The sequence below is a fragment of the Equus asinus genome, chromosome 26 (assembly GCF_041296235.1).
Source record: "Equus asinus isolate D_3611 breed Donkey chromosome 26, EquAss-T2T_v2, whole genome shotgun sequence".
NCBI classification, from domain to species: domain Eukaryota; kingdom Metazoa; phylum Chordata; class Mammalia; order Perissodactyla; family Equidae; genus Equus; species Equus asinus.
This window is the reverse complement of record NC_091815.1, coordinates 37,070,073-37,084,742: the sequence shown is the minus strand read 5'-3', so window position 1 is coordinate 37,084,742 and position 14,670 is coordinate 37,070,073. Positions and strand designations below refer to the sequence as shown.

The 14,670-nt window shown below is 37.7% G+C and overlaps 1 protein-coding gene across 1 annotated transcript; it reads left to right on the top strand.

Annotated features, from left to right (window-relative positions):
• Positions 1-471: 471 nt before the first annotated feature.
• Positions 472-1,371, top strand: LOC106822627 (vomeronasal type-1 receptor 2-like). Its single transcript, XM_014827913.2, has one exon. The coding sequence runs from the start codon at positions 472-474 to the stop codon at positions 1,369-1,371; it is 900 nt and encodes a 299-aa protein (XP_014683399.2).
• Positions 1,372-14,670: the final 13,299 nt, after the last annotated feature.

Sequence of the window (14,670 nt, the reverse complement as noted above, 5' to 3'; positions counted from 1 at the left end):
ATACATATCTGTGTTTTTCTGGAAGAACACAGCTAATATCCTTGTGAGAACATCTCGGTGTTTAAATGTACCGCTGTCACACTATCCCTGCCAGGTTTCAATCTCCATCTTTCCAATAGAAACAATTTGAATTTGACAAATCCCTACACTTTGTCTGCTTCAGAGCTCCTTCTCTTTTAAATAAAAATACCATTACTGACTGTTTCGCGAAGTTAGGAAGAATTCAGGATGTACTATGTATAAGGCCTTTGTAGGAGTGAAACATATTGTGAAAGCTCTTTCCATGATATATATTCAACTCTTGGAAACCTGATAAAAATAAAAGTTCTAAGTAATTATTTCTACATGGGAACGAATGTAAGTGGAGAATATTGACTTCCAGTTGATATGATGCATGTAGCTCATGCCTCATGTTCCCATGCAGGAATTTCTGGCTCAGAAGAAGGCTATCACTTCCTGGATTTTCAGAGAATGACCACCACAGATTTGGTGATAGGAATGATCTTTTCATTACAGACTATAGTTGGAATTTGCGGGAATGTCTCTGTTCTTTACTTTTATCTCTTCCTTCACTTCACAGGAAACAAGCTTAGGTCCACAGATTTGATTCTCAACAATCTGATTGTAGGCAACCTCTTAGTTATTTTTTCTAAAGGAGTCCCCCATGCAATAGCCAGTTTTGGGCTTAAAGATTTCCTCAATGACATTGGATGCAAACTTGTTTTCTATGTTCACAGAGTGGGCAGGGATGTGTCCATTGGCACCACCTGCCTCTTGAGTGTCTTCCAGGCCATTACAATTAGTCCCTTGAACTTCAGGTGGGCAGAGCTTAAAAGGAAGGCCCCCAAGTATATAGGAACCTCCAATACCTTCTGCTGGATCTTGAACATCACGGTAAACACTATGCTCCCTTCGTATGTGACTGAGAAAAGGAACAACACAAACTTCGCACACGTGAGAGATTATGGATACTGTTATGTCATACTTCGTGGATCCATCACAAGAAAACTCTATGTACCATTGATATTATGTCGTGATGGTTTCTGTTTGGTGCTCATGGTCTGGGCCAGTGGATTTATGGTTTTCATCCTGCGCAAGCACAAGCAGCAGGTCCGATACATGCATAGAAACAATCTGTCCCACGGATGCTCCCCTGAGACCACAGCTATGCAAAGCATCGTTGTCCTGGTGTGCACCTTTGCATCTTTGTGGATTCTCTCCTTTATCTTCCTTACTTTTTTCCAAGTTTTTAAGAGTACCAGTCTGTGGCTGGTGAACACATCTTCACTGATCACTGCATGTTTCCCAACTGTCAGCCCCTACATTCTCATGAGCCATGACCCCAGAGTATCTCGGGTCTGCTTTGCTTAGAATGGAATACAAAATCCCCTAAACTTTTCATATATTGGTCCATTTTATGCATGCTCACAATGGTGAATTGCTTTTCTTTAGGCTTCTTCACCATATAAGCACATTTTTCAAACACTCACATTCCGAGGGAATGATAAACAAGACAGACCAAGCTTCTGCTCCTAAATAAACAATATAATCAATAGCTACTGTAAATGAAATATGATATTATTACCATGTTATTATTGATGCAATAGAAATTTTATCAATGTTTGCAGTGGAGGGGTTCAGAGTCAATGCACTGTTAAAACAGTAGTTCCTGAAACAAATTGGAGCTAAGAAGGTAACTCTCACCCTGATGTAATAAATTTTTCAGACATCAATACTTATGAGATTGTAGGAGATTTCCATAAAACAGGAACACCCATTGAGATCCTCTTTCAAGTAATTGTAGGAAGGAAAATATTCCAACAGAAAGATGAAGACCATGGACTTAAGCTGGAGAGTGAATTCAATTTCAGAGTTGAGGCTTGAGAGCTAAATATGGGTTTTGTCCATTCTATCATTAGAGAGACCATATTCATTTGCAATAAAGTGTTATGATGGGAGACTATTACCCATCACATTTTCTGGTTGAAATAGCAAGATTGAAGAGGAGTCTTATAAATGAGCACAAAAATATATTTTCAGACATATTGAAAGATGTGAACTGAGTGTTGCCCCAAAAAATGCGATCTGTCTGCGATAAAATTATACGGATTTGAGGATGTGTTGAAGGTCGATTTTCTTCTATAAGGTGAAGATGTCAAATTGGCATGTTGGCAGAAATACGTTACCCAGTGCACTTCCATGTCTCAAAAGTGAGGAAATAAGGTTCGGGCAGAGCCTTCCATTAATCCTGAAGCAGTGTGGGGATGGCCATTTGGAAGGGGAAGTTGTGACTCCAGTTTGTTTCTGTGTCGTTTTCATCTATGCATATTCAGAGGAATAGAATGCAAACTTCTTCAATTTAATAAATGATTTTAATATAGATCTCTTTATATTTACCTTTTAAGTCTGATACCAATAATTAAGATTTCAAATATTTGAAAGAAGAAATTACTTTCACCCAGTAGATATGTATTGAACCTTCTACCAAAGAAAGAAACACAGTTTTTAGCTCACATGATAAAGTTTGAAATATTAAAAACATATTAGACATTAAAGCAACTTTCTTGATTGTATTGTATATACATAGACAAGAATGTGTCTATGTATATATGTATTTGTGTGTATTTGCCTAGATATACATATATATGCATGCTTGTGTATCTCCATCTTCATAAATACATACATGTATAAATATAAATGCAGTTAAATTTTGCTGGTTGTTCACCATTCAATATATTGAGACATTATAAATTAAGACATTTTAAAATAATACAAATTAAAATAATAATACATTGCTTTAATCTGTGCATTGCTTTTGTCTGAGATGCATATCATTATGCTGCTTGTCTAATTGGTTAAATTTACATGGTATATTTTTATCATTTTTGTATTTGGATCCTTATATATTAGCTCTATCTCTTAATAAGCATACATTTGATTATACTAAAAAATTTTTGATTGATTTAAGAGTTGTCTTTTCTGTTAATATAAAAATGAAAGTATTTGTGATTGGATTTGTCGACTATTTGTACAATCTTTGTTATACCTATTCTGTTCTTTTTCTTCCTAATTTAAATTTCACCATACCAACTATTTAAAATAAATTTATTTTTCCTTATTTTCTTTAAAAGTTGCATAATAAATTGGTTAACATGTAGAATGTAGTCTTCTTTTTCTATTATAATCTTTATAGTTTAATTATTTTTCTTAAAAAATCTCCAAGTGAATACAGTAAGATATGTTTAAGTTCACAAGTGTAATTAGTGCAGTCATGTTTAATACAATGATAGTTACATTTGGGATTGGAATTACCAATGTATCATCTGCTCTGCATTACACATGTTGGCTGGCCTTGGTTTTTCTGTCTAACATCTTCTGTATGAATTTTTATAATATTCTACATTTATCCCTTTCACTTGGGATGTTGTACTTCCAGGACATTTTAGTTTCAATCTTAGAAATTGCAACAGACTTTTGAAAACAAATCAGAGAGCAGATTTTAATATATTTAGTCTCCACCTGCATAACATGCCAACATTCCAACACCAATCTTTTAAGCTCTCCTCATTTTTATTTTACCATTGATCTATTTTTTTAAAAAGAACAATTCAACATGCATAAGTTATAAATGTATGGCTCAATGAAATTCTACAAACTGAACAGAACTGTCTACTCAACACCCAGAAGAGGCAATTGTATTTTTTTCAGCACAAGACAGAGACCACTTTTCCACTTACCAGTAACTCCTTCCGTCTAATAACCAATATTTTGAAGTTGACAAAGCTCAGAACAGTTTTAGCCTGTTGTTAATTTTGTACGAATGAAATAATACAGCATTCACTAATTTGTTTTTGATTTTTTCATGTCTTATATTGTTTGTGTATTTATCAATACTGTTTCATGGTATGGTGGAATATTTATTTACCTTGCTCTATGATTACATTCTATAAATAACAAAGAATTAGTCATTCCACATGGTTGTTCATGTGACTGGTTTTCAGTTTGGAGCTATTAGAACTATTATTTATATGTAAATTCCTTTTTGAATAGTGAGAAGCATATGTATATCTCTTGGGTGAATCTTTGTAGTGGAAGTTTTTGACTGTATGTTTACAACTGTCCAGCTCTGTTAAATACTGTGAAATCTTTTCCAAAAGGACCTTTTTAAAACCAATTTTCACATCCAATGGCAGCATAGGAGATTCCTGGTTTATCCACATTATGCCAACATTTGATATTTTCTGTCATTTTCATTTTCACAGTCCTATTGATGTTTTCAGAGTCATGTTCCAAGGACGCAGGGTCTTTGCATTTCTTCAGTTACCAAGGAAGTTGAATATATTTTCGTGTGTTAAATAGACTTTGGATAATGATTTGTTAGAGCACCTTGTCATGTATTTTTCACAATATTTCAAGTTTCATTGAGATATAATTCACATACAAAGTTATCTAAGTTTAAGATGTAAAATCTAATGATTAAATGTATGTATATATTGCAAAATCACTAGAGTTAGTTTAGTTAACATGCATCACCTCACATAGGTACTACTTCTTTTGCTTTTGGTGAGAACTTCTGAAAGTTACTCTCTTAGGAACTAAAATACACTAACATATACAACACAGAGTTGTTAACTAGAGTCGTCTTGTTATACATTACATCCTCAAAACATATTGATGTATGGAAACTAGAAGTTTGTACCTTTTGACCACCATCCCCCAATTCCCCCACTCCTCATTCCTCACCTCTGGCACCCACAAATCTGTTCTCTATTTCTATGAGTTTGGTTTTACTATACTCAACACATAAGTGAGATCACGTAGTATTTGTTTTTTTAGTTTATTTTTCCCATTGTTCTATTGTACCATCTTTCTCTTTCTTACCAATTTGTAGGAGTTCTTTATATATATGGGATAAAAGTCCTTTCTTGGAGCCCCATCCCTCTCTGTTTTTTTTTTTTTTTTTTTAGGAAGATTAGCCCTGGGCTAACATCTGCTGCCAATCCTCCTCTTTTTGCTGAGGAAGACTGGCCCTGAGCTAACATCTGTGCCCATCTTCCTCTACTTTATATGTGGGACACCTACAACTGCATGGCTTGCCAAGCAGTGCCATGTCCGCACCCGGGATCTGAACGGGCAAACCTCAGGCCACCGAAGCGGAACGTGCGCACTTAACTGCTGTGCCACCCAGCCAGCCCCACTCTCTGTTTTTTGATGCTGATTAGCTCTCAATTTTACTTTAATTTAATTTTTACTTGCTATGTTATATTGAATGCTTTTTGCTCAGTGTCAGAAATATATTCCTATTCTTGAATAAAAGATATAATCTGCTTTGTTTTCTTCTATAAATACCATTATCATTCTGTAAAATTATATTAGAACTATATTCAGATTCGCTTTGTTGTGAGGTGTTTACCAAATAATATTGTTTTGTAATCAGGCTACTAAAATTCAGTTGTTAGAAAATGTTGTATTGCAGTATCTTTTCTTTTCTCTGACTTATCATTACCTCACCAAATTACATCACATCAACTTTGGCGCTGACTTTTATGAGAATTCTTTTAGCCATTTTCCTCATATCTTCTTAACTCCTAAAGACTTGGCAATCCCATGGTATTGTAAATCAAAGTCCAGGAATCTAGAATAGTTAATGGGCCTTCTTGTTCAGAGAGTCAGGTTTTTGGTTATGTTTGAAGGGAGAAGTCACCACTACACTGACCTATTTTCCCCCTGCATCTCTCACGATTTTGTATCTTTTATCAGCTTCAGTTCCAAACTTGTTATCAAGGAAAGCAGAATGTTGTATATACCAAGCGCCTTCCATGATGGTTACTGTTCTTTTATTGGGAGTAAAGGGCTCATTAATTACTTGACCAATATTCTAAAGGTAATGTCTGTCTCTAAGGCTGCATTTGGGCAGGTTTGCTTATGACCCACTTTAAATTATTGGTTTTCTTACGTTCGTGAATCCCCAGATCTGAAGCAAACCTAAGATGTGTACAACATCCTCCTGGGCCTGATGCATTGCCTTCACAGTGTTCAGGAAGGGAAGGGACACAAATGCAAACATGAAGCACCTACTGCTAGTGGTGCCATCAAAAATGAAGTCTTTTGGGGGCTGGCCCCGTGGCCGAGTGGTTAAGTTCGCGAGCTCCGGTGCAGGGGGCCCAGTGTTTCCTTGGTTCGAATCCTGGGCGCGGACATGGCACTGCTCATCAGACCACGCTGAGGCAGCATCTCACATGCCACAACTAGAAGGACACACAATGAAGAATATACAACTATGTACTGGGGGGCTTTGGGGAGAAAAAGGAAAAAATTAAATCTTTAAAAAAAAAATGAAGTCTTTTGTAGCAGACACAGGAGTCTCACGTGTTCTTCCATCATCCATCAAAACACAACCTAACTGCTTTGCTACCAAGGAGTGTAAATTTTAAGACCTTCCTCACTTCCTGACAATTTTATTGATGATGGGAACCTGAGAGAGACATGACAGTCTGGAAGTGGAAATGATAATGTTTCCTGGCCCTGATTAGGGGGTGAGAGAAGACTCCCAGGAACATGTAGTCAATTTTCTCCCCAAGTGTTGGTCAAGGTGTGAGGAAGGATCCTCCGCTCTACCACCTGTTCAAGAGTCTGATCTGTGAGAATTTGGATGGACATAAGCAAACTGAATGGGTTTTGCTTGTTGTTCACTCTGTTCTGACAGAAGGAGAATGCATCAAGTTTGCCCAAATGATGTGGAGATTTGGGTGAATAGAAATCATTATAACTTCATTTGTTTGAGTTGTTAGTAGCCAAAGTACTCTGGACAATGAAAGAAAGTGTGCCTTGCTAGAGCCTTGCTTAGTAGTACTGGGTTCTCCCTCTGTGTCCTTTGATTCTTCCCTCTGTTTACAAACAAGCATCAGAAACATAAGAGAAGAAGTTGAATATGCTTGGGATTGTTTGGATGCAGGGACTCTAGCTGCTAATGGAGTCTCAATTTGATTCTGATGCAAGATATCTCTACTGCATGTCAATCTTGTGCCTCTTTCTAGAAGTTGTTCCATTTGTCTCAGGGTAGAGGATGCCATTCTTGTCTCCTGCAATAATGATGAATTAAACCTTTGACCCTTCTTTCTGAGCAATAAGCTTTGCCTCACCATTGCAAGTGCTTACGACATAAGGATCAGCTGACTCCAGCCACACCACAGTGATCCTTCCAACCAATGTTTATCACCTTTTAGACCTACAGGACCACGTGCACTCTGAACATAGCATCACCTTACTATAAAATCTTCTATTAAATTAACTGACAATATGACTCTCTCTCCCTTATTTCCTCCATCTCCACAGACCTTAAGTAGCCTATTTTGTGTCTGAATGTAGCTATACATGAAAAGGAATTATCTCCTCTTTAAGGCATCCATGATAATGATTCATATGAAACGGGTGACAATAATATGGATGTATTTTCAAAGTTCAGGATTCTATCTAGATCCTTCCCAGTGGAATGCATCCTTCTCTTCCCTAATAGAAATCCTAGGCCTGCCGGAGTCCGGCTCCAGCCGGTAGGATTTCCTGAGGGATGAACGGCGTCGGCGAAAAAAGAAGTTACAGTGAGACTGGAAGTGAGGTTTCCAAGCCTGATTTATTCGAAGTATTCAAGCACTTATATAGGGTCCAGGTCATGCGTTTATGATTTCATGCAATTGTCTCGGTACATAATTTTGGCAAACAAAATGGGTCTATAAACATATCTTGTTACAATATTAGCACAGTATGCCTGTGAGAAGTAAGCAACCTTTATTAAATATAGATATTGACCTTTTTTATATGTCTACCAGGCGTCTAGATGTTTAAGACTGATTGCAAAACGGGGTGTAACGTCTAGATTTAGTTCCTCATGGGTCGAATGGCCCTAAGCCTCTATCTTTATTCCTGTAATAATGAAAGCAGAAGTATTGCAAAGTGCAAGGGGACCAAAAGCCACACAGGCACAGTGCTTGGGGTTTTTCTTTCACCATTAACTATTTTATAGGGTTCCCAATCCTCATCATAATCCCAGTTCCCCTGTGTCAATATATTATGATATTTCTTTGCAACTTTATCAGGATCGTGAGTTGCCTTAGGAAGGGGTAGTTTTTGCATGCCTCTGTTCCTGGTTGGGTGCCACCATTTACCTCCTGTCCTAACAGGCTTAGGATAATATTTACCTCTTAGAAGGACCGGAGGAGGGAATGTTTTTTTTTTTTTTGAGACTGATTATTAGAAGGCTTCTTCTTTGAGGGTTGTCTAAATTTCTTTACTGCCTCTCCAGGAGGTGGGTCAGAACGTTTTTTCCCTTCAGGCTGTTGTTCCCCGGAACCTTCCCTAGAAGGCCAGGTTACACCAGCTTTTCTCCCCTGCTTGGAGAGATTTTCCCCAAGATATCCCCATGTACAGAAAAAAGACAGCAAGAGCAATATTGCTAAGATTAGTAGCATGACTAGGATCAGGAGCGGCCGACCGCCATCTTCTGAGGTTCCTCCGTGCGTTCCCTCATCTCTCTCCCGGACTGTTGTCCTTGGGTAGAGGCTTAGCTGACTGGTGGGCGGCTCCCGGCGCAGGCCAGTCTGGTTGGTACCGTCTCTGTGTAGCAGCCCAGACAAAAGCATGTTTATGGAGTCAACCTTCATCCTGGGTAAGTGTTATAGACATAATTTTGTGTTCGATGTTCTTCAATGACATGTCTAGGTAAAAGTAGGGGAAGGCTGGATAAAAGGGAATTTCATGAATCTGGACTGGGACATCACAATTTTTTTAAGGTAGAGTGAGAGCACTCACCTGAAAGTTCAAGAGGAAACACTTTCTAGCCCAGTGATTTTGGGGGGAAGGAGAGGCATTCACTACATTTTGCATTTCAAAAACACCCTGGAGCCCACCTCCAAAAGGAAGTCACCCTATTACACTGCTTCCAAAGTACTATAAGAACTTCACATTTAACTGATTTCTGGGTGGGCCTTCTCCTTCTAAGGGCCATGGTCACCAGGTAATTGCAATTCTGTTGAATCACAAAGAGAAGTCCATGAGAAATATGAGATGATAGCCTTAATTCTTGTACCTCCCATGACAAACTCTACGGAATCACTTTCCCCACTAAGTTCTCAGTCATCCTGTGGGAAGCATGAATGCTAAATGGCAGGATAAATTTAAAAAAAAAAAAAAAACAGGCAATATGGACTCACTGCTATCAGGCTATCCTTCTGAAAACATTGAATATACTCATATATTTTAACTGAATGGCAAAATCTATAGTTTATCAAGTTGCCATGGAACCTTGATGCACGTGTTGTCCACTGCATTCTGATTGGAATAGGCTCCACTTGGATTTCATCAATGATTGTAAGCAGCATATTTCTTCCCCAAATGCATCATATGCACATAGGAATTCTGCTTCTTATGTGTACACAATTCATTAATATCATCTCCTTCTCAAAGCCACAGAATTCCCCCTGTGTGATGGACATAAGAGAGCTGTAAATCTTGAAACACATCTCGTGTTAGCCTGGATGCCATTCAGGTCAGACTCAACTGTCTGGGCTAGGTTGTTCAGGATGATAGAATTGCCATAAACTTCTTCCTTCTGGGCCAGTGCACAGTCTGTCTCAACACTCATACATGTGGCTCTAACTGGATTAATACCTGAGGACAAGTACAAGGATCAATATAGAAATTTAAAGAGAAAATCACCTGGTTTTCTAAAGTATACTCTGAAGATTTGTTGGGTTTATTCAGCTGAGTGAGCCTTGGTTCCTTGGGGAAATACTGAAGCTGACTCCTCGACAGGTTTGACTCATCCTGCTGCATGGATTCCTGCTGGAAGTTTTCATAATCATAAAAGAGTGAGGTGTGCACGGAGTGACATTAGTAAAACGATCAAGTAGAAGCCTATGAGATGTTCTTCCGCCACCAACTGAAAAAACCACCAGAAGCTATCTGAATGAACTTTGTATGAACTCTGGAAAACAGACGAAGATTAAAGCCAACAGAAAAAAACAACAATCAGGAAAAAGCCGTCTTCAACACAGCAAGAAAGTTTTCTGGCATTTGGACTTTCTCTTGGCCTATCCCTTCCCTGGTGCAACAGAGGTCCTGGTGTTGATCCAGAGATAGACTGGTTCCAAGTTTTCTTCTCCAACTGTAGGGAGCAGAGTAGACTTTATTTGGAAATTTCTGTCTGCATGCATTCTACCCTGTCTGGGGAATATGTGAAAGACAGATCACAGATTTGTGTAGCTCAAATGGAAGGCAGTAATAAACAGTAGGCACAGCTAGTAGAAGCTACAAGAAGAACTACAACCCCCAGAAGTGTTAGTGGTGGGGGTTATAGGATAACCCCTGCTATAATTTGCCATCTCTGTGTGGTTCAGATGGTATCCTGAATTCCTCTACCTCCATTGTCCTATTTCTCCCTAAAGACATATTCTTGTGTTAGTTGTCAAATCAAAAATTTCATTCTCAAGAGCCCTGACAGAGATGTTATCAATTTCTTGCCAGTGATTGTGGAAAATGAAACTTGATCAAAATCTGAGTTCAGTTTTCATCTTAAGCTTCATTGGAACCATGTGGTCCAATTTATATTGTCCACTTCCTCCAGAACCCAGGGAAAAGTAGGACTGATGACTTTGTAACTTGGAGCCTTTGACAAAGGAAGGGCACTTCCACCTCAAGGTAGCACTTGGAGTTTTGCCCTCATGGCCTCTCTGAAAATGCCACTAGGCACACTGGAATTCAGCTATTGTTTTGCTACTTATCTTTTATGAAAACTGATCCTTGAACTGTATAAGCCTTTTGTTTGTCTAGACTGAAATTTCAATATTGAAGTACCTCAACTAGAACTACACAAGTTAGGAAGCGGCTCAAATTCTTGCTTGACAAATGGAAGTGGTATACTCAAGAAAAAACAGACCAGACCATTCAAAATCTTAGCAATATAGGAAAAATTGACAGCTTTCTTTGGTGGAAATTCTATTTCCCCTTCAAGCACATGAAGCAAAGTCTTGTGGAAAACTTTCATTACAACCCTCCTTCCTGAAAACACAGAGACTTGGGTGATCATGAAGACCTACACGTGGTTAAGGAAACAACACTTGCAGAGGAAGGTATTCAGCTAAGCCTCAACTCTTTGGTCAAGGGTATTGCTTTAGACTTTATTATTTTGGCCATGCTAGAATCTGTACAATCACAGCTCATCCTACTCTACCTGGATAATGACTCGTGACATGTTGAGGAGTCAAAACAGAAACTTAAGAAGAAAACCATGTGGTGTTCTAAGATACACCCTGTTGGTCTACAGCATTTGCTCACCTAGTTGAGTCTAGTATTCTTGTGGTCATTTTGGAGACCAATACCGTAGGTTGATCTAATTCTGCTGCTTAATATCCTGGAGGTAGTAACCTTAAATGATTCAGTAGTCGAATCGACAGGATATGGTCTCAGCCCCTTTTAGATTAACCAGAGAGATCAACAAAGTGAAGAACACATAGGAAAAGTTGCCAGAAGCCATGATAAAACTAATGAGGACTTTTTGATGTGAACAGATTGTGTATGTATATTAAAAGTCAATTCACACAAGGTACTGAAGGGGAGCAGGATTTGCTACCCCAAAGTGTGTCTCTGTCTTAATTATTTTTGAGAACAAAATAATCACGAAGAAACTTTGACCTTCCCCTTAAATGCCTAAAGGATTTAAGGTAGATGGTCTCTTTCAGGATGGAGTGCTTACTATATGTAATTATAGGATAACATGAACTAGTTATGGTAGACAGGGAGGAACATAGCAAGGCCCATTTGATCAAAGTCCTCTCCATGTCACACTGTCCTTGCAAGGGTTGGTAAACATTTGTTTGCTGAACATTTGCTTTTCCATCTCCATGTGAATTGCCTCCCTCCCCTTTTAATTATAAACCACTACTCACAACATCCTCCTATATCCTTAGCTGAAGATGGTCCTTTAGGCCATGGCTTCAATCATTTTGGCAAGTTACTCAATTTTCCACAGATCCTCCCACGAATACTTGTTATTAAACTTTGATTTTCTCCAGTGATTCTGTCTCATGTCAATTTAATTCTTAGATCAACCTAAATAATCTAGAGGGTAGTAGAAAATTTCCTCCCCCCTTCAGTTGGTGATGAGAATGAGAGACGTAACTGGCTGGATGCTGTTTGCTGCAGGACTACTGCAGCTGAGAGATCCTGGGCCTCTTACAAGAACCCGCAGGAGGTAGGTGTTCTTGCCGGGTCAGTCTCCCACATTGCTGTCTGCAGGGTCCTGTGAAAGTGACACCGCTGAGGTTCTTTTTGCCTTAGCAGAAGAAAATATTTGTGAAGCTAGTTTCTTGGACTCGGCAAATCTGGGGAATTTGGTAACATACTTATTGGTTGTTATTCATCCTTCTCCTTCTAGACATGGTGACTGTTTTTCTTTGTCTCCGTCTTTTGTCATCAAGATGAAAAAGTATACATCAGAACACAGGCATAAGCCCTATAAGCCTGTTGTCTGGGCCTGCCCTGCTTCTAATGACAAACTTTGCTGCGGGTTAATATGCACACGAAGTAAAAGCTATTGCTTTGGGACATCTTGGAAGCCAAGGCCACAAAATGGTGCACATGGGTTGAAAATTAAGAGTCCTTATGGTGCTCACTACCTCAAGAAGATTCCAACGATAGGATAAGTTGATCACAAAACAGGGGAGATGGACACCAAGTCAACTCACCAACTCAAGGAAATTTCCATGCAGTGAGGTATGCTATAATACAACAAACAAGTCCCAAGCCCAAAGGACATCCTTCTCAGGTATTACTTTGGCTCCAAGTGACCTAAGGCTTAGCTAAGACTTTATATGCATATAAGACATAAAAATACCTTAAACGTATTCTCCACAAATATTAGTTAAACGATTTATCAGGGGAACTTAGTTCTTTCCCGTTGCTAAAAAAATTTGTATCCAATTCTTCTATTATCAGCTAGTGAGTTTTTGTTGTATCTGATTCTTAGCAAAAATTTAATGGAAGCTATAAGGTCTCTTTGTCTGTGTGTTCATGTGTGTCTATATATAGATGTAGATATGGAAATGTTGTAAATGTGAGATGTGTTTCTACCTCTGGATGGTATGGCCACAATTAAGAGCTCTATTTAGTGGGCTTAAAGTAAGTGCTTATACAAAACATTTCTAAATGTAATAAGAACTAACCCAAATGTTTTCCAAGTTCACCTAACATAAAGTAATCCCTGTTAAATAAAGTTTATTTAAGTCTGTTGGTTTGATTGAAATAGGCTTGTCCTCAGAGTTAACTGCTTTGGATATGATACAGACATGCAGCCTGGGTTTACTAGTCAAGTAAGCTTATGTTAACCATGTCATAAATTTCTCAGCAAAAGTAATAACTTAGGATGATAGCTAATTTTGTATACTGTGTCATGAAGTTTTCATAGGTAATCTAAACATAACAAGGGAGCAAGTGGTTTAGATGGATGTAATTGAGATAAGAGTTTTTAGCTAAATGTTTAACAATAATTATACGTTATTATATTTAAAATAATGAATACTTAAAATGTATACTTAATATAGCTTCAAAGATCACCCTGGTAACTTGAACCTTTGAAGTTCTCTGGGTCAAATTAAAATATGGAAAATTTATTGAAGTTCTGGTTTATTTTCAAATAGCATAACAATAAACATTAATTGCTAAACAAGTCTAACTTTACAGACTTTTGTCTTCTTATTACAAAGAAACTAAAGATATTTGGGTATATTAGTAAACATGTTTTGTGCTTTATTGAAAGATTTTACTAGGAAATAGCATAAGTTTCTAGAAATTATGAAAAGTGCATTTAAATTTGAAAAGCCACAGAATACTAATGTGAAACACTCTTAAGAATCACTTACTTCTTAGTTTTCATGAAAAATTAAGTCTTCTATGGGGTAAGAACTCTATTATACGTGACTAGAACTACTCAAATTTAATGAAAACATCTCTGTATGCAAGGAAAGTAAGATGCATGTTTTTGACAAGTGAAAGAAGTCAGACGGAGAAAGGTAACTGCTGTATGATTTCACTCATATGTGGAAGATAAACAAACGTATAGGTAATGAGAATAGACTAGTAGTTAACAGAGGGGAAGGGGATGGGGATAGGGCAAAAGGGGTAAAGAGTGACATACGTATGGTGACATGGAAATTGGACTTTCAGTCGTGAACATGATGCAGTCTAAGCACAAACCAAAATATAATGATATATGCTTGAAATTTACAAAATATTTTGTGACCTCAATAAATTATCTTTGTAAATCAGGTATAAGGAATGGAGACATTTTTGTTTGTTTTAACAAAGTAAATTTGTCCTAACGTAAAATTTGTTATTGAAAAGAGATAAGTAATTTTTGCCCTAAGGAGCATCTGGGAAGCATCGAAGTCGTGGGACAAATGCTGTATGTAAAACATAATATTAGATAAGGTTTGTGGAAGAGGAACCCTGAGAAAAGAGTCTTGTGCATAGTCAAGTTGACAAAGATTGAAATAATTGTAATTAAGTAAACATTTTAATTTCAAAAGTCAGCTGGTACTTAATTAGAATTTTGTTGTCTGTCTTTTAAAAGGATATTTTATTGCACTTTTGCTCTGCTATAGGTCAAGTGATTATGAAAGG